The 24,985-nt window shown below is 39.9% G+C and overlaps 1 protein-coding gene across 7 annotated transcripts in view; it reads right to left on the bottom strand.

Annotated features, from left to right (window-relative positions):
- LOC140466870 (voltage-dependent calcium channel subunit alpha-2/delta-1) overlaps nucleotides 1–24,985 on the bottom strand; it is a 662,544-nt gene that overhangs the window by 269,105 nt on the left and 368,454 nt on the right. For all 7 annotated transcript variants that reach the window (XM_072562612.1, XM_072562611.1, XM_072562615.1 and 4 more), the window contains one exon: nucleotides 9,402–9,533. In XM_072562612.1, coding sequence (XP_072418713.1) covers nucleotides 9,402–9,533 — 132 coding nt within the window. The remainder of the gene's footprint in view (nucleotides 1–9,401; nucleotides 9,534–24,985) is intronic.

The following is a 24,985-nucleotide window of genomic DNA, read 5'->3' as shown; positions in this document are numbered from 1 at the left end:
GGATCAACTTTAACAGAAACATATTGCGCTGACGTTGCTGCAAATGCAGAAATGCATGTTGTACCAACATAGACTGTTCGTCATACACTGGTGCATTTGTTGCTTTGAAAATACCGTGTCTTTTAAGGACACCCATTTCAATAAAACAGTTATAAACAGGTGAAATCGTACTATTGTACCACTCTTATCACCCAATATTCCTGGCATAAAAATTGGGCAGATTTTCTGCTGCCTGGCACCTCTGAATGGCACTTTTAAGTTGCTCATTAGAAGCCTGTGAAGAGTATTTGGGATGATCTACTCAATGTTTTAACCACCCTTGACCTATGTTGAGTACCTCCATTGAAAGTAAGTTGTAAAAACTCTTTATAACTAACTTTTTATCATGCGGTTTCATGCCTGACTATGGGTTCAAGTTCAAGAAAGGCTTGTTGAGGAGAAGGCAAAGTCTAGAAATGTTGTCACAGCTAAATTTCAAAGTAACGCTATTTATAATGGTCATACTAAGTACTGCGTGCATGGTAATCATTGATATACCTGGTTCTGACCTTATTAGGTACCTACATTAGGCAAGTATTAATTTATCCAATATTAGATAAAGTTTAATCATATTCTTCTTGCGCATGTGAGCTTAACACTGTGTTTTTGGATTAGTGGTGCTGGAAGAGCACAGCAGTTCAGGCAGCATCCAAGGAGCTTCAAAATCGACGTTTCGGGCAAAAGCCCTTCATCAGGTCATTGTTTTTACCCAGTTTAACACTGTGTCCCATTCTACAGTGTTTGAACTCTACCTGCACAGGTCTACTTATGCTCAGTAAGGGGTAGCTCTGTGACATTATTGCAATGTTACTCCATGGTCCTTGCACAACAACAGCCCCCTGTGCAAATCTTGACTTGATTATACCAGCCAATGACTTGGTTATAGAGTTAAAATTATGTTAATTCTCTGGTAGTCCAATGACATTAGCTCAACAAAAGCAATCTGAAACCAACACAGATAGACAGAGATGACACCGTCAATCCATAATCTCATTATAGAGGAAACAGAATTTTCAATAGCTTTAGATTACTCTTCAGTAAACCAGCAGTAATGGTATCACACTCTGTGATACTGCTGTACAACTGTCATCACATATCAGGGACATGGTGATTAGTGGCAGTTGAAAACTGTGCAACAAATGAACAAAATACATTCAATAGCAAGATGAACATATGCCAGGAAATAATGTGAAGATGCCTGTACATATATGGGTTCACAGACTTACAATAAACCACTTGATTTTGGTAACAAGCTTTAAGACATCATCTGGAAAGAGTGTGGATTTTTCAAAGGCAAATCATATTTAACCAGTTTGATTGCGTTTTCTGATAAAGAGGGTGATGAAGCTAATATAGCTGGTGTGCATGCGCTTCCAAAAGGCATTCAATAAAGTGCCCCATAATGGAATATTTGAAACCTATGGCATAAAACTAAGAGTGGCCAGCATGCTTATAATCTTCTTTTTCTGTTCTCTCCCTTTCTTCTCATTACAGTCTTTCTAAATCATGCTCCTAACTTAATCATTTGATTGTTGTTTTAAATTTGATTTTGCACTCGCTGCATTTAGGTTTAACTTCTCCAAAATAACCTGAAAAATGCTTTTGAAGGGTTTATCCTCAATTATAATTCCTAACTACTAGGTTAGGTTCCCTACAGTATGAAAACAGGCCCTTCGACCCAACAACCCCACACCAACCCTCCAAAGAGTAACCCACCCAGACCCACTTCCCTACCCTATGTTTACCTCTGACTTGGCAACTTAGCATGGCCAATTCACCTGACCTACACATCTTTGATTGTGGAAGGAAACCAGAGCACCTAGAGGAAACCCACACAGACAGTTACCCGAGGCAGGAATCGAACCCAGTCCCTGGTGCTGTGAGACAGCAGTGCTAACCACTGAGCCACTGTGCTGCCCCAAATACCTTGTCAACAAGGGAAGAAGGTGATACTGTCGTGATATTATCACCATACTAGTAATCCAGAGACCCAGGTGAGGCTCTGGGAACCCACCAGTGCATATGGTGGAATTTGCATTCAATAAAATCTGGAATTGCAAGTCCAATAAAGATGGAGAAATGATTGTTGATTGTCACCTGCTTCACTAATGGCCTTTAGTGAGAGAAAGTTGCTCTCCTTAGCAGGATTGGCCTACACATGATTTCAGACCCACAGCAATGCAGTTGCCTCTTTACTGCCCTCTGAAATGGCCCAGCAAGGCCAGTTTCTGGATTAGTGGTGCTGGAAGAGCACAGCAGTTGAGACAGCATCCAAGTAGCTTTGAAATCGACGTTTCGGGCAAAAGCCCTTCATCAGGAATAAAGGCAGTGAGCCTGAAGCGTGGAGAGATAAGCTAGAGGAGGGTGGGGGTGGGGAGAAAGTAGCATAGAGTACAATGGGTGAGTGGGGGAGGGGATGAAGGTGATAGGTCAGGGAGGAGAGGGTGGAGTGGATAGGTGGAAAAGAAGATACAGCGTCAACTGGAATAAAACTGGATGGATCATCTGGCATCAACCTAGGCACTGAAAAAGACATGGCAAACTCTAGCCCACTGAGCCTGCAAAGTCCCAAATCACCAATAAATGGGGGGAGGGATACTTTCAAAATTGGGAGATCTGCCTCATAGACTGGTCAAGCAACAGTCTGATATAGTCACAATCACAGAATCATACTTTACACACAATGTCACAGACAACACTATTACCATCATTAGGTATATTCTGTCCCAGGACAGATTCATCAGAGGTGGTGGCACAATGATATATAGTCAGGAGGAAGTTTTTTTTTTATTCATTCACGAGATCTGGGCTTCACTGGTTAGGCCACATTTAATATCCACCCAGGGCAATTAATTGTCAGCCACATTCCTGTGGATCTGGAGTCACATGTAGGCCACATCAGGTAAGGACAGCAGTTTCTTACCCTATGAGATGGGGCTCTTCCTGACAACTCACAATGGTTTTATGGTGACCATTAGACTCTTAATCCCAGATATTTACTGAATTCAAATTCCACTACATAGTAAGGCAGGATTAGAACCGAGGTGCCCAGAACATTACCAGGATCTCTGGATTAACAGTCGAGCAATAATAGTCTAGTGATAATACCAGTTGGCCAAGAAATAATACCAATAGATCATTGCCTCCCCATATTCCTACTTGCCCTAAGAGTCCTCCGTATTGACTCCAGACCCCATGCCACCCACTTCTAATAGATGTTGGCTGGATGCAGTGACCACACATCGCTGACTGTACGACAAGTAAACCCTGTCTATTCCCAGAAGCAAATGCATCATTTTTTTTTAAACATTTGCTTTTGCTTTAGCTGTTGCTAAATAAAAAAAGTGTATCTTTGCCACTGAAGGCTTTCCAGTATATCATTATCTACATTGAACAATGAGAAGGTGGTATCATATGTTGTGCATTAACAAACAAGTTATTAGTCCCTTAGACAGGGTTCAAAAATGGGATGACGCTAAGGACAGGAAACCTGTGCAGCTTGCTTCTTAAATAGAATGCATTTATAAATGTGCACTTGTACTTGAAATGAAGTGTCCACCATACCACCTTGGCGCCCTGAGAAGTGATTTTTTTAAAAATCCTGTTGCAATATATGCCTGGTGAAGGACAATCTTAACTGGCAGCCCTTGACAGAATGCACAGGTGGGCTTTAGAAATGGTGCCATTCCAGGTATCCCAGGCAAACCCAGCAAGGGTGAATACTTCCACCTTTAAATGAGAGAGAAGATAGAACGAGGGAAGTGCCATCCAGGCTTGGTGCAAAGGTAATGAGGCAAATTGCAGAGAAAACCTACAGTAGAAGAAAACCCATCCATGTAGCTTGCCAAAACTGATGTCTGGTTGATTCTTGGTAAAATTCAGTCTGTAATTCATATTTTCTTTCAAGTAATAATTTATTTTCTTCTTGGGCAGAATTGTGTTAACACATTTACTGTCTGACTTCCACTATAAACATAAAGGAAAATAAAACTGAAAGTTTTATTGAGTCAGGTTTCACTCTGGGATCTGGAGTGTTCAGTATTAACATCATAACAACACTCAGCATTTAGATTCTGGAATTTACTGCCTGCGAGTAAGACAGAGACAAATTAAATCACAGCTTTCAGAAGGGAATTGGATAATTTCATGAAGAGAAGCAGTTTCCCAGGATTATAAGGGAAAAGAAGGGAACAGCATTGGCTGAGTAGCCCTTAAACAGAACTGACATGGAGACAAGTGGCTGAATTGGCTCTTTCTGGGTTGCACCCATTCCATGAGCTAACCCATGTTATATTCCAGCATGGTCATCACCAAGAGATGCCCAATGTCTATTTGTCTCTTTTCTATCCAATTCTAACTGTTCTACTATTTGGGGATGCACTCTGTTGGCTAGACTTTAACCCCTACAATGGCCTCCTCACACCTCTTCACCTCTCAGTCCCGTTTTCCTCTGTTAAGACACTCTTTAAATTGCACCAATTGCACCCAATGCTCTCTATGGGATTCAGTATCATACTTTGTTTTATAATGCTCCTGTGAAGCACTTTGGGGTGTTTTATTATGGTAACTGTGCTGTACAAGTATTGATTTCTCATTTAAAGTTCAAATTGTATTTTTATCTCTTTCCACTCATTCCACCTCCTGCAACCTTTCCCTTGAATACTCTGATTCTTCATCTGGAGGGGAGGATCACTGGGGAATGCTTGCCTTTTTCAAGCAGTCACTTCCCACATTTATGACACAGCAGTGAGTATTTGTTGATCATGTAATAGTAGGGTTGGGGTGGTAACAGGGGAGATATCCATGGTTCAGTATGTATCAGGTATTCATAACTGGACATTTCCAACAGGAATCAAGTAGACCTGACTAATTCTCTTTGACTAAACTAGACACACAGAAGCCAACTGCAGCAATTTTATATCCATCCCTGCTAATAACAGTTTTTTTCAGCGCAGTATAAAATCAAACTTTGAATGCCTCAGCTCCACAATGAATTTAAATAGAAGTCCAAATTGACTCATTCAGGATAATGTAATGCACAGATAAAATTGGATTTCTAGCATCAAATTGTCAATGTATTGGATGGTGGCAACCTGTAGTTTTGTGACTAGACTTTTGAGTTTTATTTTAAACTTAATCAAGTTAATGAGACACGATTTCCCACACACAAAGCCATGATGCCTATCCCTAATCAATCCTTGCCTTTCCAAATATATGCAAGTCCTACCCCTCAGAATCTCCTCCAACAACTTACCCACAACTGACGTCAGGCCCACCAGTCTATAGTTCCCTGACTTGTCCTTACCGCCTTTCTTAAATAATAGCATCACATTAGCCAACCTCCAGTTTTCTGGTATCTCACCTGTGGCTATTGATGATACAAATACCTCAGCAATCAATTCCCTAGCTTCTCAGAGTTCTGGGGTACACCTGATCAGATCCTCAGGATTTATCTCCCTTTGCATTTTAAGACATCCACCACCTCCTCCCCTGTAATATGGAAACTTTCCAAGATATCACTCTTTATTTCTCCAAGTTCTCTAGCTTCCATATTCTTTTCTACAGTAAACACGAATGCAAAAATACTCATTTAGTAATGAAGAGGATTGATGAAAGCAGAGTAGTGGGCATGATCTATATGGACTTCAGTAAGGTGTTCGACAAGGTTCCACATGGAAGACTAATTAGCAAGGTTAGATCACATGGAATACAGGGATCTTTAGCCATTTGGATACAAAATTGGCTCGAGGGTAGGATACAGTGGGTAGTGGTAGGGGACTGCTTTTTGGACTGGAGACCTATGATCAGTAGTGTGCTGCAAGGATCAATGCTGGGTCCACAGCTTTTTGTCATTTATATAAAAGATCTGGATGTGAATTTGGGGGGGGGACAGTTAGTACGCTTGCAGATGACACAAAAATTATGGTGGAGTGGACAGCCAAGAAGGTTACCTCAGAATACCTGGCCCTTGATCAGATGGGTGAATGGAATGAGGAGTGCAGATGGAGCTTAATTTAGATAAATGCGAAGTGCTTCATGCAGGGAAAGCAAATCAGGGCAGGGCTTGTATACATAATGGTAAGATCCTGGGGAGTGCAGTCAAACAAAGAGACCTTGGGAAGTTCCTTAAAAGTGGAATCACAGGTACTCAGAGTAGTGAAGGCGGCATTTGATATGCTTGCCTTTATTGGTCAATGGATTGAATTTAGGAATTGGGAGGTCATGTCAAGGCTGAACAGGACATTGGTTAGGTCACATGTGGAACATCGCTTTCAATTCTAATCTCCCTGCTAGAGGAAGGATGTTGTAAAACCTGAAAGGCTTCAGAAAAGATTAACAATATTGCCAGGGTTGGAAGGTTTGAGGTATAGGGAGAGGCTGAGCAGTCATTGGCTATTTTCCCTGGAGAGTCAGGGGCTGAGGGGTGACCTGATAGAGGTTTATAAAATCATGAGGGGCATGGATAGAATGAATAGCCAAAGTCTTATCCCCAGGGTGGGAGGAGTCCAAAGCTAGGAGGCATAGGTTTAAGGTGAGAGAGAGGAAGGATTTAACAGAGACCCCAGGAACAATGTTGTCATGTGGAGAGTGTTGCATATATGGCTATCAGAGGAAGTGATGGAAGCTGGTACAATTAAAAGGCGTCCATGTGCATACTTTAATTGGAAGGGTTTAGAGGGATAAGGGCAGCATGATGGTTCAGTGGTTAACACTGCTAGCTCACAGCACCAGGGACCCTGATTTGATTCCACCCTTGGATGATTGTCTGTGTAGAGTTTTCACATTCTCCCTGTGCCTGCATGGATTTTGTCCTGGTGCTCCAATTTCTTCCCACAGTCCATAGATGTGCAGGTTAAGTGGATTAGCCATGAGAAATGTAGGGACATGGTTGGGGAGGCATGTGTCTGAGTGGGATGCTCTTCAGAGGATCGGTATGGACTCGATGGGCTGAACAAACTGCTTCCAGACCATAAAGTTTTGATGAATTCTATGAAATGCTGGCAAATGGGACTAGATTTATTCTGGATATCTGTTTTGCATGAATGATTTGGGTCAAAGGGTCTGTTTTTGTACTGTACGGCCCTATAACTCAGTATTTCAATTTTACTGTTATTTATTCATAATTAGGCTGTATAACATTGAGACATGGTACAAATTGTTAATTCTGAAATCAAGCATTTCAGGTTACGGAAATAGCTATGTAACCGTCAAAAAAGAAAAATAAGTCACTAATGGAATATTTCTCATATGGAGACCCACTTTTTTTGCACCTTTAAGCATAATTCTTACCGTATTTATTACTATTGCGCAGAGTCAGAAGGTAATGGATTCAAGTCTCACTCCAAGACCTAAAAATACTGCTGAACACTTCAGAGTCATACTGAGAGAGTGTTACATTCTTAAAGATTTCATCCTACAAAGGGAACATTAAACCTGAGATATATCAATCCATTCAAGTAAGTCAATTCTTAACCTTTAACGAACACAAGAAAAACACATCACCAGTTATTTAATGAATCTGTGTATATGGGAACTTGCAAATTAATTCGATCACAACAAAACAACAGGTACTTGTCAACTCACTGTGAGCTACTTTGGGTTGTCCTGAAGATCAATGAAATAATCTCTACTCCTTCTACCAATTAACAAAGTACATTGTCGCCTGTCTGAAAGGTCACCTGGCTCTCCTGGCCAATTAATATTAATTCTAGGAGAACTAACAAGCCAAGCGTCAGGCAATTTAAGTCAACTGCCAATTACTAGTATAGTTCTTTGAGCCACTAAATTAAGTGTTGCAACCAACAGATTTTGCACTTTGTCTATACTAAATAAAATGTTTCATATAAGACCATAAAACAGCGGAGCAGAAATCAGCCTATTCAGCCCATTGAGTCTTCTCCACCATTCAATCATGGCTGATAAGATTCTCAAACCCATTCTCCCACTTTCTCCCTGTAACTCTTGATCCCCTTGACAAACAAGAACCTAGCTATCTCCATCCTAAATATGGAGTTTCGATTAGAGTGGTGCTGGAAAAGCACAGCAGGTCAGGCAACATCCGAGAAGCAGGGAAATCGACATTTTGGGCAAAAGCCCTTTTGCCTGAAATGTTGATTTTCCTGCTCCTCGGAATGTTGCCTGAACTGCTGTGCTTTTCCAGCACCACTTTAATCGAAACTCTGGTTTCCAGTCTCTGCAGTCCTCACTTTCACCATCCTAAATATACTCAATGACCTGGTCTCCACAGCCTTCTGTGGCAGTGAATTCCATAGATTCGCTGCTCTCTGGCCAAAAAAGTTTCTTCTTATCGCTGTCCTAAAAGGTCTTCCCTTCACTCTAAGGCTGTGCCCTCGGGTCCTAGCCTCTCCTACCTATGTCTGTATGCATCTCCTCTTGCGTTTTTCTACAGTAAACTCTTACTTCTACAATTATAAAATACACTGTCCACTAAATTCATCACATTGTAAAGACATCACCAGTGAGTGCTTCAGTATCATCATTGGTAGAAGACTGTAGAATAATAAGTTTATAGAGGCCCTCGTCATCCTCTTCATTAGTCACCAAGGTGGTGGAGAAGATGTTATTTCATCACGTAGGCCACAGTCAAGATGTAGTTCAGGGTGATATTAAAGAAACCTGATTAGGATACATGCCTGAGATTTCTAACCAAATCCAATTAGTAGGCCATCTACACCCCGCCCCCCGCCCCCCTCCCTTCCCCCCCCCTCAAAAAGCAAGCTGTGTATTAAAAACAGAGAGCAATAAAAAATACAATGGAAAGGGAAATGACTCCATTTCAACAGCTCTACCATTCTGGTCCTGCTGAGCGCAACAATTAAATTCACCCCCATGGTCTTCGCTGTCAATGTGACACACCTTTGGAGACTCAGTTATTATTTATAGATGTAGAGGAAGAAGTTCAATGAAATGAATATAAGAAAGGACCATGACAGATTAAACTGCAGAGTAAAATAACAATGCGAAAAACAGAATTTTTCTGATGAATTTCTCCAGCACCAATATATTGCTAACAAGGAAAGAGCTGTCCATATGCAAATAATAAGGATTAACTTCATTAAATGAGTAGAAAATTGAAACAATCCCATTTTGCATTCACTCCAAAGATTAGGTTTGCAGCAAATTGCTTGTAGTAACATAATTGTGAGGGAGTACAATAAGGTGCAGGATTCCCAGTAAACAAATCTCTTGACATGATTCCATCCACATTTTACAGGGATTGAAATGCACAATATCATACAGTGAAGGTAGCCAGTGTATAGGTAAGTTATTACATATTAATTGCAGCTCCCTCCCAGTTACAACATACAATCCCCATTTTCACACTGTAAAGTTTATTTTACCTGGATAATATCTAGCCAGGCCAGTTGCACTTCCAAACACCTGCCACATTAATGTGGGGTCTTTATCTTTGTTCTTCTTGAAAATGCGATCCAGCGCTGAAGTCCAGCTTAGCTCATTTAGAACAATAGTTGCTGCCAAGAAAGAAACACTTGGTTAATTAATAGCCAGTTACTTTGATGCCCAAATAGAAGGCAAACTAGTTACTTGCTGTTTCATTACTTCTACACTTTAATAGTTTATATTAGTTAAACATGTAACACACAATAGGAATCCATGCAGCTTAGATTCAGTACTTCCCTAAAACGTGCAAATATTCATGAAAGAAATCAAGCACATTTATTTTCAGTCACAAAGATAGAGAAAGATGAATAAAATGGCCAATAATCGGGCAATAATTTGAATGTGTCATATCTTCACTGCTCAGAATCAATTAGACCTTGCTTTGTGTTGCTGATCGCAGATTCTGACAATTTATGCTCCTTATTAGAGTTATCGCACAAGAATGGTTCTCCACTTCTAACTCACACTAGCATTTTTGTTTTAACTTACACGCAGAACTAAAGGAGAATATATTTTGGGAAGGTTCATCAGAGCAAGAGCTGAACACTCATCATACTGCCACCTATCCCACCAAACGTAGTTGCTTTCCAGAAAATGGTTGTTTTTTTCCAAAGTCAAACCAAAGTTGGACATTCACTAGCCCCAACAGGAACTTGCTGATTTCACATCTGTGCTGCTGTGGTGAGACTTTCATCTTAGAAACACTATTATAACCATTTAATATAACATTGAAAACAAAGTAAAATATGAGGCAAGAAAAAGCCACCTGGCCTAAGAAAGATTTCTCAATTTCTTAATAGCTGAGTATTTAAACGAATTAACTATGAAATTCCCTGATTTGTCAGTCTCATTGATGACATAGTTAAACAAAGAGGCTTGGGCAATTGATTTGCCTGCCAACAGCCCATATTCTCCACTGATACTGTCAAGAACAGAAACTTCATACATCTCCATCAGTAAAAGAGGTTACTTTTTATGGAGCAGTGGAGCTACTACTGAAGCATTAATTCCCATCCTCTGTGGCACTGTTCCGGTCACTAACACATTGCTTCTCAAACTTCTCTGAGGGGTTGTAGCATTTATTTCAAATTGGCAGAATCTAGTCTAAGCTTTAAGAGTTGAGTAGCCTATTTAGCTCCATCCAACTCAGTTCTGACATTTAATAGGTTCACGGTTGATCTATGAACTAACTCCATAGATCTATGATTGGGCCAAAGTTCTTCACACTTTTGGTACCAATCTCCATTTTAAAACTGAACATAGATGTCGTATCAATTACCATTTGAGGAAAAGAGTCCAACTTTTTACTGCGTAGTGTGTGCAAGTCTCAAAGTTTTAAAAGTCTGTGTCCCAGTCCTAGGGACTCCACAACAAGTATAATACAAAACAATACTCATAAAATGAAAATATTGCATTCAAGAAAGTTTTATTATTATTTTTGCAAAACTAAGTATTCAATCTCACATATCACTGAAATGGGTGCATTTGCTTCTCATTGCGCAGGACTTGATAGTTAAGCATTTAAAAACTTTTCCTCTCTTATAGAAAGTAAGTGTGGGTCCACCCAACAATCTTTGTGCATCTGTCTGTGTGGTCCTCTCTTCCACAAGACAGCCAGAGGGTTGTAAAATCTATGGAATTCCCTGCCCAGTGAAGTAGCTGATGCTACTTCACGAGATGCTTTTAAAAGCTAAGAAATATTCTTTTTCTGAACAATAAAGGAATTAAGGCTTATGGTGAGAGAGTGGGTAAGCTGAGTCCATGAAAAGAACAACCACGATCTTATTCAATGACGGAGCTAGCTCAAAGAGCCAGTTAGCCAACTCCTGTTCCTAGCTCTTATATAACAAAATTATAGATCAAGCTGAACTTCATTTTTAAACTTGGCTTTATTACATTCATATTAGCACCTTCCATTATTGTATCTCTAAATCTATGATGTGATCCTTGTAAGCTTACTTTCCCTATTATGTCAGTTGATCTTCTTGCTGATTGGAGCTTCACTGTTTATCGATGATGTGAATGGCAGTGTCACCTACTATAAAGGTCTATGCCAGTGTCACTCTTAGGCTAACTCCAAGAACATTCAAGGACATGATATAAAAAGTTTTCCTTCTGGAGTTTATTTTATCAGACTGCAAGTATTTGAACGCTTACCTATTAATGGCAAGATGTTTACAAACTTATCGCACAAGCAGCTTATCATTCCATTGCGTTGTACATTTGAATAAAATCAATTAAAGGCTACTTTTATTATGCTTCGCAAGAAAAGGTGATTTGACTAAAATGTACAAGATCTTGAGGGGTCTTAACAAATAATTGTGTCAAGTCTATAACAGAGGGCCATTGTTTAAAAATCAGGGTCATCTACTTGATTTCTTTTTCTCTCAGAGGGTCACTGGTGTTTGGAACTCTCTTCCAGTAAAGGTGATAGAAGCAAACTCCTTGACCATTCTTAAGGCAGAGTTAGATAGATTCCTTAAGCAAGGGATTGAAAGGTTATTGGGGATCCTGAAATGTGAACTTGAGATTGAATCAGCCACAATCTATTGAATAGGTTCAAAGGGCTGAATGGCCCACTCCTGCTCTTAATTCATATCCAAGTGCTCTTTCCACAAGAGAAACAAAGCAGACAAGCTTCATACATTCAAAAGGAAGAAATCTTCAAGAAAGTGAATGGAAAGAACAGGTAAATCTGGAAATAATATTATACAGTAACAAGCACGAATTCTTTAAAAGTTTGAAGTTTACAGAAAGGAACATTTAGAAAGATTTGAAGATTAAACAAAATCTAGCAATCCAGAAGAACAGAATAGTGTCCTTTAACTGTCATTGACACATTACCTATTAAGAGTAAAAATAAGAGAAGTATCTACTTCAAGATTTGTAATGGTTGAGGCATATGAGAACTCTTTTACTCTGGGTTGAACAAAGGCTTTGAGTTTGAATCCCAGCTTTGACAAGCATTTGGGTTCAAATAATTCAGTACTGAAGCTACTAAACCACCTGTCTTTCATCTATAATCTAAGAGACTAAAAAACTCCTTGTGGAAGAGAAAAAGAGTCAAAGCTGTTTACACAGAAGTAATATTTCATTGCGTTGTTGGTTAATTTGAATATGAATAAACCAATGTCAAGCAGACGCTCATCATTAAAATTGTACTGTATGTCCAAGCTAAGCTTGTTATTAGTTGACGATCTCCAGCTCTTACTTGACATAAATCAAAGTATTAATATCAGCACAATATAGCAAAAGAAAATGTAATACTTCATCACACAAAGGGAACATCATCATCCCCAGTGATTTCTTCCAGATATGCATCTCCATTCTTTTATCACCAGTAAATGGCACAAAATTGAAAAGCCTTGACAAGAACACTTTTAATTTTATAAATAGAATTGAAATCAATACAACAATCTGGTATAACTCCCTCCAAATAGTAGAGATGAATATATAAATATTGTTGATGATTTATTCTAGGTGTCCTTCCAGCAGTGGGTGCAGCTTCATGTAAACTGGATCATTCAATCCTGTTTAATATCTCCTGAGAGACAGAATTGCAGCATGTCCTACTGTGTGCTTCTTGGCAAAAAATTTACATTAAGTTCACCAACATATATCTCAAGAGATCTTCACTGAGGCAACTTCATCAACTTCAACTAAAATCAACCTATTACTTGCCAAGACATGAGAATCTCTATTATTATGACTTTGGAACATACGATATTGTTGTGGTGATAATATTAATTAGATGTTACTTGACAGATTCGGCAGCCAAATAGTTAGATACACTTTTAGTTCTGTGTCAAATTTTGAAAAGCAGTCTGTTGCAATTAAGTCTGTAGTGTGGCAATGATCAAACTAGCATGACAGCATAAAGAACTCAGGTTACAAAGATATTGCACACCCGAACCATGGAGAACAAGTACTTCTCTTCAGTATTTACGAACGAGAGGGACCGTATTGTTGAAGAGGAGAGTGTGAAACGGACTGATAAGCTAGAAGAGATACCTGTTAGGAAGGAAGATGTGTTGGACATTTTGAACAACTTGAGGGTAGACAAGTCCCCCGGGCCTGACGGGATATATCCTAGGATTATGTGGGAAGCAAGAGAGGAAATTGCAGTACCGTTGGCAATGATCTTCGCGTCTTCACTGGCAACTGGGGTGGTACCAGGGGACTGGAGAGTAGCGAATGTTGTGCCCCTGTTCAAAAAAGGGAATAGGGATAACCCCGGGAATTACAGGCCAGTTAGTCTTACTTCTGTGGTAGGCAAAGTAATGGAAAGGGTACTGAGGGATAGGATTTACGAGTATCTGGAAAGACACTGCTTGATTAGGGACAGCCAGCACGGATTTGTGAAGGGTAGGTCTTGCCTTACAAGTCTTATTGAATTCTTCGAGGAGGTGACCAAGCATGTGGATGAGGGTAGAGCAGTGGATGTAGTGTACATGGATTTTAGTAAGGCATTTGATAAGGTTCCCCATGGTAGGCTTATGCGGAAAGTCAGGAGGCATGGGATAGAGGGAAATTTGGCCAATTGGATAGAAAACTGGCTAACCGGTCGAAGTCAGAAAGTGGTGGTAGATGGTAATTATTCAGCATGGAGTCCAGTTACAAGTGGAGTTCCGCAGGGATCAGTTCTGGGTCCTCTGCTGTTTGTAATTTTTATTAATGACTTAGAGGAGGGAGTCGAAGGGTGGGTCAGTAAATTTGCAGATGATACAAAGATAGGTGGAGTTGTGGACAGTGAGGAGGGCTGTTGTCGGCTGCAGAGGGACTTAGATATGATGCAGAGCTGGGCTGAGGAGTGGCAGATGGAGTTCAACCCTGCCAAGTGTGAGGTTGTCCATTTTGGAAGAACAAATAAGAATGCGGAATACAGGGTTAATGGTAGGGTTCTTGGTCAGGTGGAGGAACAGAGGGATCTTGGGGTCTATGTACATAGATCTTTGAAGGTTGCCACTCAGGTGGATAGAGTTTGTAAGAAGGCCTATGGAGTATTATCGTTCATTAGCAGAGGGATTGAATTCAAGAGTCGTGAGGTGATGTTGCAGCTGTACAGGACTTTGGTTAGGCCACATTTGGAGTACTGTGTGCAGTTCTGGTCGCCTCACTTTAGGAAAGATGTGGAAGCTTTGGAGAGGGTGCAGAGAAGATTTACCAGGATGTTGCCTGGAATGGAGAGTAGGTCGTACGAGGATAGGTTGAGAGTTCTCGGCCTTTTCTCGTTGGAACGGCGAAGGATGAGGGGTGACTTGATAGAGGTTTATAAGATGATCAGAGGAATAGATAGAGTAGACAGTCAGAAACTTTTTCCCCGGGTACAACAGAGTGTTACAAGGGGACATAAATTTAAGGTGAAGGGTGGAAGGTATAGGGGAGATGTCAGGGGTGGGTTCTTTACCCAGAGAGTGGTGGGGGCATGGAATGCGCTGCCCGAGGGAGTGGTAGAGTCAGATTCATTGGCGACCTTTAAGCGGCATTTGGATAGGTACATGGATGGGTGCTTAATCTAGGATAGAAGTTCGGCACAACATCGTGGGCCGAAGGGCCTGTTCTGTGCTGTATTGTTCTATATCTACTACTTAAACCTAGCTGCCTAAACAGTGTGTGTTTATGTATCCGTGGTCTAAATTACTACATGGAAGCAGTTCCTATCAGGTGAAGAAAAATTGTACAACTTCAGGATTTGGAGCCCAGACAGCAGCATTGATGATATCAGTGACTTTATTCGAGGCAATTCCTCTCAAGAAACAGGGAGTAGTACACCGAAACATCTAAATTTGTTCAGGGAAAATTAATGGAAAACTATGAAACGGTTCAACACTTTAACAATACTGTAAAATTCTTCAATGTACTGATTATTAAGCACTTGGAATAGTGACTGCTACAGGGCAAAAGTGAGGACTGCAGATGCTGGAAACCAGAGTTTAGATTAATGTGGTGCGGAAAAGCACAGCAAGTCAGGCAGCATCGGAGGAGCAGGAAAATCGACATTTGGGGCAAAAGCCCTTCATCAGGAACAGAGGCAGGAAGCTTCCAGGGTGGAGAGATAAATTGGGGGGTGGGGGGCGGAAGAAGGTAGCAAAGAGTACAATAGGTGAATGGGGGTGGGGATGAAGGTGATAGGTCAGGAGGGAGGGTGGAGAGGATAGATGGGAAGGGAGATTGGCAGGTAGTACAGGTCATAGGGACAGTGCTGAGCTGGAAGGTTGGAACTGGGGGAGGGAAAATGGTGAAGTCCACATTGATGCCTGGGGTTGAAGTGGTCCCAGGCGGAAGATGAGGCTATCTTCCTCCAGGTGTCGGGTGGTGAGGGAGCAGTGGTGGAGGCGGCCCAGGACCTGCATGTCCTTGGCAGACTGGGAGGGGGAGTTGAAATGTTGGGCCACAGGGCGGTTGATTGGTGCAGTGTCCCGGAGGTGTTCCCTGAAGTGCTCTGCGAGGAGGTGTCCAGTCTCCCCAATGTACAGGAGACCGCATCGGGATATACAGATACAATAAATGACATTGGTAGATGCGCAGGTGGAACTCTGACAGATGATTGCTACATCCAGTTTCAAATTTTGCAATTGTCAGAATAGCAATTATAAACAACAGAATTAATATAAAAGGCTGCAAATTGTATTGGAAACTCAATATATTCAAAGTGGAAACTCTCCCCTATTACTGTGCATTAAACAGTAATAACATATCTTAATAGCGGAGAGGAGTATTTCAATCTGTTTCTACCCTAAAGGCCATCAACAGATGGTGATAAATCTGTAAAATAAAAGTTAAAGAATAACATGCAAACTTGAACACAAATGGGTGAATTATAGATAAATTAAAGCTTTCAAGAGTATACAAACAGCTAAAAGTACATAGGCATGATTCAGCAATTATAATGAATTGTGGAACTAACAATAAAATTCACAAGAACTAAAAGGTACCTGGTACGGTCACCCGTCCTTTACCTGCGTGTAATTTATATTATTAGTTGGGGTGACTTTGAACAGATTGAAATGCATTCGCCATTACTCACCCTCATTGTAAACTGTACAACCATGACTTACAACACTAATTGTGGCTCCCTGACAGGCCAAGATTGCAGCTTCATTAACCTCAATGTGAAATCATAACCACAGGATCTGAGCTCTGATTACTGAACAGTGGAACACTAAATACAAGTTGTCATTAATAATACTGTAAGCACACACTTTCTGTTGCATACAGAGCACACTATGATGGTAACTTGCCCTTTGGAAGGACTGTCACTTACAGAAGTACTTAAATCTATTTAAATGTTTAATACAGGTTTGGAAAAAGTGAACAGAGCACAAATAGCCAATAATGCCATTTGCAACCAAAGATAGCTAATGAGAGGAAAGCACTTGAAGTGTCTGCTTGGCAGGCTGCCATCTGTTAATGGTATTAAAAACATAAGAAATAAACAGAAAAAAAGCCAGTGCCCAAGCCTGCCTTACCATTCAGTAAGACCGTGTCTGCTCTGACTGTGACCTTACCTCCAATTTCCTGCCTGTTCTCCATAACCCTGGATTCCATTGCCAAACAAAAATCTAACTCAACCTTGTAGGTAGGCCTCAAAGGCTCTGCCTCCACGGTTTTTGGAGAAGTGACTTCCAAAGACTAACAGCCTTCAGAGAATATCTACTTTTCCCTCTTTTAAATGGGAGGCTCCTTATTTTTAAAATGTGTCTCCTAGTTCTAGATTCTGCAATGAAACATTACTTTCAATGAGATATAATTATCCAAACTCAAACGAATATAGGTCCAATTTGCACAACCTTTCCTCATAAGGCAACTCCTTCATCCCAGGAATCAGCTGAGTGAAATGCTCTGAATGACATCTGTTGCAAGCACATGCATCCTTAAATCATGTGACAAGAGATGTGTGCATAGCACTCTAGAAGTAATCTCATCAATGCCCGACGCAGTCACATCAGGACTTCTTTACTTTTGTTCTTAAACCTTTTGCAGGAACAACCAACATTCCGTTCACCTTCTTATTTACATGTTATCCTGGCATGCAGACTTTGGAAATCACATTTAAGAATACTCAAATCCCTCTTTACCTCCAGATTTTGCAGTCACTCTTTCTATTTAAATGATATTCCACTTTTCTATTTTCCCTATTTATTTGGATCATTTCCAACATTATACTTCATCTGCAAAATGTTTTCCCATTTATCCATCATATCCATATCCTTTTGCAGACTCTTGATATCCTCTCATCAACTTGCTCTCCCAGATATTTTTATCGTCATCAAATTTAACAGCAATAGTCAGTCAGTCAATAATATGGTTTTTAAATTGTTGAAGGCCCAGCAATAATCTCTTGGCACCCCACTAGTTAGCTTGCAATCCTGAAAAAAAGACACATTGATCTTATTCTCCGTCTCCTGTTACTTAGCCGATCTACTGTCTGGGTCTGCAATAGGATCCCCACCCACCATAAGCTCTTATTTTGTGTAGTAACCTTTTATGAGGCACCTAATAAAATTGCTTCTGGAAATCAAAATACACTACATCCACTTCATCCCATCGATTTCTTACAACTGCAAAGTACACTAATAAATTTGTCAAACTTTTTTTTTTCCATAAAATTAGTTCACTTCTTGATATTAAAATTTTACCCTGTGCTTAAAAAGGCATGTTATTTTGTAGTTTTCCAATCCACTGGGAATCTTTCAAATGCATCGAAGCCACTGGATTCAGGGAGCTTGTCAGCTTTAGTCCATTAGTTTCCCATTACTTTTTTTCTCTCGTCAGTGAGATTGTTTTAAGTACATCCGCTCTTATGCATTTTAAATTTCTATTATTCTTGAGATGTTTTTGTATCTTCTCCAATGAAGACATATGAAATGCTTATTCAAAACATCTGCCATATCTTTATTTCCCACTATTAATTCCTTAGATTTAACTTCTAAGGAACAATGGCCATTTAGCTGCCCTTTTCTTAATTATACATTTGTAGAAGCTTTTATTGTCTGTTTTTGTATTGGTTGTTTGTTTTCTCGGATACCCTCCTTATGAATTCTTTAACAATCCTGTGCTGACTTTTAAAACTTTCTCAATCTTTTGGCCGATCACTAATCTTCACAGCACTGTACATCTCTTTCTTGTTTCCATAGTTAGCCATGGATGGTACATCTTTCTGATAAAGTCTTTATTCTTTAGTGGAGCATATCTTTGTTGAGAATTATGAATTATATCCTTGAATATCTGATCCTGCTTCTGAATAACCTACCTAAAATTGATTCAGTTAACTTAGTCAACTTGGTATTTATAACTGCAATCATCTTTAAGTTACACACACCAGTTACTGACCCAAGTGCCTGACCCCCAAACTCAATGTTCAATTCCAGTACTTCAACCTTGAGGGTCATTTAATTAATTGTGTTTCAATACACATTAACAGGTTGAAAACAGTCTGCTAGAACTATTTTGAGGAGATTGTCCCAAATACACTTTGTGAATTCATCCTCCAGGCTACCTTTATTAATTTTGTTCATCTGATTTACATGAAGATTAAAGTCACTGTGATTATTACAGTATCTGTCTTGTCTTCATTATTTCTTAATGTGCACACAGCTGTACTGTGCAGCTACTATAGGAGGAGGCATAAAAACTACAAGCAGTGACTTATTTCTTTTTGCTGGTTCTTATTGCTACTCGGATTCTATATCTTGAACTTCTGAATCAAGTTCATTTCTCATGAGTATATTGATCTCATCCTCTATTGCCAAAATGTGGAGTAACTGATGTTGGACTGGAGTTGACAAAATTAAAAATGACACAACACCAGGTTATAGTCCAACAGGTTTATTTGGAAGCACTAGCGTTCGGAGCGTTGCTCCTTCATCAGGTGCTGTGGAGTATAAGATCATTAATTCTATGTCTTATGATCTTACACTCCACAACCACCTGATGAAGGTGCAGTGCTCTGAAAGGTAGCGTTTCCAAATAAACCTGTTGGTCTATAATCTGGTGTTGTGTGATCTTTAACTTTATTACCAAAGCTATCTCATCTCCTTTCACTTGTGTTCTGTCCTTCCAAAATGTTAAATGGCCTGAAATTTTGGGTCCCAGACATTGCCCCTGCCACTCGTCTCTGTATTGACTATAATTCTCATTTACTTATGTCTGTGCTATCAATTCACTTGTTAGAATTCTTCAAACATGCAAGGTTTAAATATGCATTTTCACAGTTTTGTATACCCTGGCCAGAATTGTTGGTAGATTTTTATGCTTGTACCCTCTGTCCCATCTTACCACACAATGACAATTGTACTATACTATGCACTTATACCACACCATCATTCATGGCTACATATAGCCACTCTGATTTGATCCATTGGTTACAAGATTTTTTAGTGCTGTTTGTAACATGCTGTCCTGTTAGCATGCAAGTAGTTTTACCAGGTTTACAAATCCTTTCTAGGTATGCCTGATAGGCTTCCTGGCATGGTCTCATTTTTTCCTCATTGAACTAAGATTGAGCTCTGATTGAGCTCTAATAATGGTCATAGTGAGGGATAGGTGAAGCATTAGGTTACAGATTATGGCTGAGTGTATCCCAGCTGCTCTTGATGGCCATAGTAACTCATGGATTCCCAGTTTTAAATAGCTCAGTCTGTCTTGAATCTCCTGTGGCAGCAGTACGGCAGGACATACTGGGCAATATTCTTTTTGGAAAGATGTGTTTTAGACTTCAAAAGGAGTCTACAAACTGGAATCTACAGCAGGGAGATTTGAGAGAATAAGATCAAGTAGGTTTTCCCCTCATGTTGGTTCTCTAGGCTGCTACAGCCCCAGTGGCAAGTTAGGTTGTTCAGGACTTGACCAGCTTACTCAGTAGTGGTGCCAGCAAACCAGTGTTGGATATGTTCATTAAACTATAGAGGGAGGCGATAGACTGTTAGCATTACTGCTAGACTATTAATCCAGAGATCTATGTAATGTTCTGGAGGCCCAGCTTTGAATCCCAATATGACAGACGATGATATTGGAGTTCAGTAACAATCTGTAATCGGAGTCAAATGATGATCATTGTTAATTGTTAGAAAAGCCATCCACTTCAGTAATATCTCTTAGGAAAGGAAACTCATCTTTACTTGGTCTGGCCTACATGGACTCAAGACCCACAGTGATGTGGTTGACTCTTAACTGCCCTCTGCGCAGTTAGGGATGGGCAATAAATGGACAATCCCATGAAGAATTTTACAAAGCCAACCAGAATACATTATATGCATTGGTTTACTGCAGTGTTGGAGATGCTATCTTTAAAATGAGACATTAGAAACTGAGGCCCAGTCTTCTCTTACAGACCCTACAACGAAGAACTTCAAAGAATTTCCTTCAAAGGATTCCTTTAAAGAAGAACAGGAGAGTTATCCCACATATCCCGGCTATTATTTATCCTTCCGATCAATATCATGTAATCGGACCAAAAACAGAAATTGCTGGAGAAACTCAGTAGGTCTGGCAGCATCTGTAGGGAGAAAGCAAGTCCAGTTACCTTCTTCAGAACTTGAAACGTTGACTCTGCCTTCTCTCCACAGCTGCTGCTGGACCTGCTGAGTTTCTCCTGCAATTCCTGTTTTTGTTTTAGATTTCCAGCTTCTGCAGTTCTTTAGCAATATTTTCATGCAGCAGACCACCTGATTGTTATCATAATGTAATAGTCTGTGGAACCTTACGGCTGTGATTTCTATATTGTTTTAAGAGATGCCTCAGCTGACACTAAATTGCGATCGGATCTTTGTTTTGGGGGGGGGGGGGGCGGGTAGATTGTCTGCAACTAACCATTCCTGTAATACAAGCCCAAAGTGCCTACTAGTATTAAGTGAAGAATCAACCACTGGTAAGTCTTCAGCAGAAAAGACATCTTTGAGTAAGAAATAGTTTATCACATAAAATAATAAGCTCCACTATTGCAGAACTGATTAATTACATTATCACTAGATAGCCGAAATTACTTTGCCTAACAAATAGTAACTAGGTCTAGGCCACATTGCTGTAGTCAATATCTAACAATAGACTACATCTACTGACTAACAATATCGATAGACTAACAACAAGCAAACTAATAACCAACTCCTCCCAGAAACACTCACTCATTTATATACATGTGGGTAGAGCTATTCCAAAATGGGAGCTAAACCTTTCAGGCCAACCTACAGTGCACACCAGTGACTATACTTTAAAACAAAAAGCACATCATTTTCTGTAAAGGCTTTGTGACAACTCATGAATATGAAAGGCACTTTATAAAAGAAAAGGATTTTTTTAATGTAACTATTCAGGAACTCATGACAAGAACAAAAATCAGTGAAACCCTCTTGCCTTTCTCACCATTTTAGACTCTATATCTATAAGCCTGGCTACATAGTATACTGTTTTGCTTTGGTCTGGTCTGCTCTATGTAATAGGACAACTCCACACGGATAACTGAAAACGTACTTCATTTTCATTTTATGGGAAGAGTACTAATAGCGAGTCAAATCCTTATAACATTGATCAGCTGGGGCCAATTCTGTCTATTGGCATACACAGTCATGAACACATTGTGGAAAGACTTCGGTTCTGTGTTGACATATGCAGTTCACTGAACTTAACTGCAGCAACATTGAAACACAATTTGGCTGTCTCTGCCACTTCCAAGCACTGCTGAATATTGACAGCTTAGATTTAGGAAGCAAACCAGGGAACAATCACCCAGGTGAATCGAATGACAGAAAACAAGACAGCAGCATGTCTTTCTGTTTCTGCAACAATGAGGCCAGCTAATTAGCAAGCTTACATAAAACCTGTCACTTTGGCAGGCCTAACTGTAAAATCCTTCCCTGTTCCCATCAGAAATGCTTGGGTATTTTATACAACACGCTGCTGTCAGTACAAATACATTGCTCCTCCATATCGATATCTCTACATGTTTTTAATCTATTTGTAGGGTTTTGGAATCAAGCCAGTATTCACCGGCCATCCATGAAAGGATGGTGATGAACCATTTCCTTAAATTGTTGCATTCAGTATGGGGAAGGTGCTGTTAGGCAGGGAGTTCCAGAACCTGAAACCAGTGGCAAAAGGTGCGGTTTCAGCTCTGCCAGACAGGATCAAGTGTAACTTAGAGATGGTACTATTTATATATGACTGCTCCTCTTGCCATTTAAGGCAACAGAGCTTGGGGCTTTTGGAGGTATGGCCAAAGAAACCTTGTCTGCACGGATCTAACCTTTTCACGTATTGGGTTTTTACACCATGCACAAGGTCACACGTTGGATTTTCACATTGCATGGGCACATTGCCGGTCCATCTCTTGATACCCTGAGGCTGGGTCTGAAGGGCTTATGCCTGAAACGTCGATTCTCCTGTTCTTTGGATGCCACCTGACCTGCTGTACTTTTCCAGCAACACATTTGCAGCTCCGCTCCAAGGAGAAACAGGCAACATTTAATATTATAGCTGTCCTTGAGCTTTACAACGATGAGCACAGATGATGACAAAAACCTCTGAAAGTCTTTTGTGACAAGAATTCATGTACAAAATACAGCACAAATTGGCAAAATTACTGCTGTATATCGGGTTGGAAAACTGTAGCACTTTTTATAATATGCAGTGAACACAAATGTTTCTAGGCTCCTTCAAATTGGTGGAATTATTAGACTTCAAGTGGGTAGAAACATGCATTTTCTCTTTACTAGCCTTCTATGATCAGCAAGACTGGGGAATAAAACATTTGTGCGAAATCACCTAAAGTGATCTCAGCATTTCAGTATTTATTGCAGCTACTGCATGTAATACAGGACAAAATTCATACATACAGCCATCAGAACACAACCTTGCTGAATGATGTTCATGCAAACCAAAGCAGAGGGAAGGTGAGGTCAGAGAAACATTTCAAAGGCTGGAATTCCATCATTGAAAAGTCTGAATTCCACTAAAAAGTGGAAATTTCTTATCACTGTCTTTACACTACTGTTAGGATGATGACTAAATGTAATTTCACTGCAAGTTTCTGGCCTTTATGCCACCAATTTTTTGAGATCATTCTCTGCTATGCTATCTTTTTTTCTTCTCTTGGGGGAGTTTCTGGTTTCAGATTTTAACCTTGGGCTGCTTCCTATGTTACACAATGAAATGGCCCAGCCAATATTTATCTTCCACCCAACACCACTAAAGCAAATGACCTGGTCATTACCAACTTGCTGCTGATGGGACATGTGAGCAAGCTAACTACTCCACTTGCTATGCTACCTGAGTGACGACACTTTAAAAAGTATTTAAGTGATGGAAAGTGCTTTGAGACATCCTAATGGTGTTATGTAAATGTGAATCCTTTCTCAATTTACATGTTAAACGACTTCCGTCATTCCTCTGTAACAAAGAATTGCCTTTGCACCCATTTGATTTTGAAATTCGGCTGTTGGTGCTGAGCTCAACACATTATTCCCACCACCATTTTTTTTCCTCAGTCCTTTCATTGTTCCTTTTCCCTTCCTGATACATACATGCTACTTTTATATTGCCATTTCAGTGTTTTGGTTGTCCATTCCCAATCCCAACCATAAATTACAGTTTTGCTTCCTCCCTCCACTGGTCATTGTCCAAGGCTTGCAGCCAAAGGTCCTTGCTGTTGTCATCTCCTGTTTTGTTTACCTTTATTGGATCTGCAGTTGGATTGAACAATCTGGTCAGAGTCCAACTGCAAATCACTGTAACTGAGAGTCAGAACCAGTCATCTCAGTGACTTTGACACAATCTGCTCTTTTCAATGCAACTATTAATAAGTCAGCTGTATCATCTTCTTCCTTCAATTCCTCTCCTGTATTCTTCAGTTTATTTGGACAGCTTTTACTTAATTGACTGTAGTGAAAGCATTTCTAGCCCATTTCTACATGGTTCCATTCAGCGTTGATCAAGAATTTATTCTTGGCTCACTCTTCATCATCTGCTTGTGGCTCTTGACAAGATTGTTCACAGACACAAACTCAAGGTCACATACCCACACCAATGACATTCAGGTCTATCTTCTTTTTACATGTCTTGGCATTGTTTCAATCCAGATGGGAAGAGTACACTGCACATCAAGCAATACTATCCCATAAATGTGAAATTTGACCAATTTAGCCACTCAGATGGTTAATGCCTGACTGTGACCACTACATAATATAAACGGAACTCACATCAGATTACGCTAATAAACAGGACATATACTTCTAATAACTTAATCTTTAAGAAGAGGGAATGGATTATTAATTACTAGCATTCAAACTTAAAATATATAACTTTAAATCCAACATGCACATATTGATTCACAATCAGGATGGACAGGATGGATGAAGACAAACAGTTCTTTAGAAATACTTTGCATAGAAAATATAGGCAACAAGGAACAAAATTATTTAATGAGTTTGAATTAGAAAGGAACTTTCTCACAATTATTTTGTATTTTTGACAATGATAGCACATTGCTGTTGACCACATCAATTTTCAATCCCATAGCCACTCAGTTTGA

Source organism: Chiloscyllium punctatum, chromosome 44, assembly GCF_047496795.1.
Source record: "Chiloscyllium punctatum isolate Juve2018m chromosome 44, sChiPun1.3, whole genome shotgun sequence".
Taxonomy (NCBI): Eukaryota; Metazoa; Chordata; class Chondrichthyes; order Orectolobiformes; family Hemiscylliidae; genus Chiloscyllium; species Chiloscyllium punctatum.
This window is presented reverse-complemented; position numbering and strand designations above follow the sequence as displayed.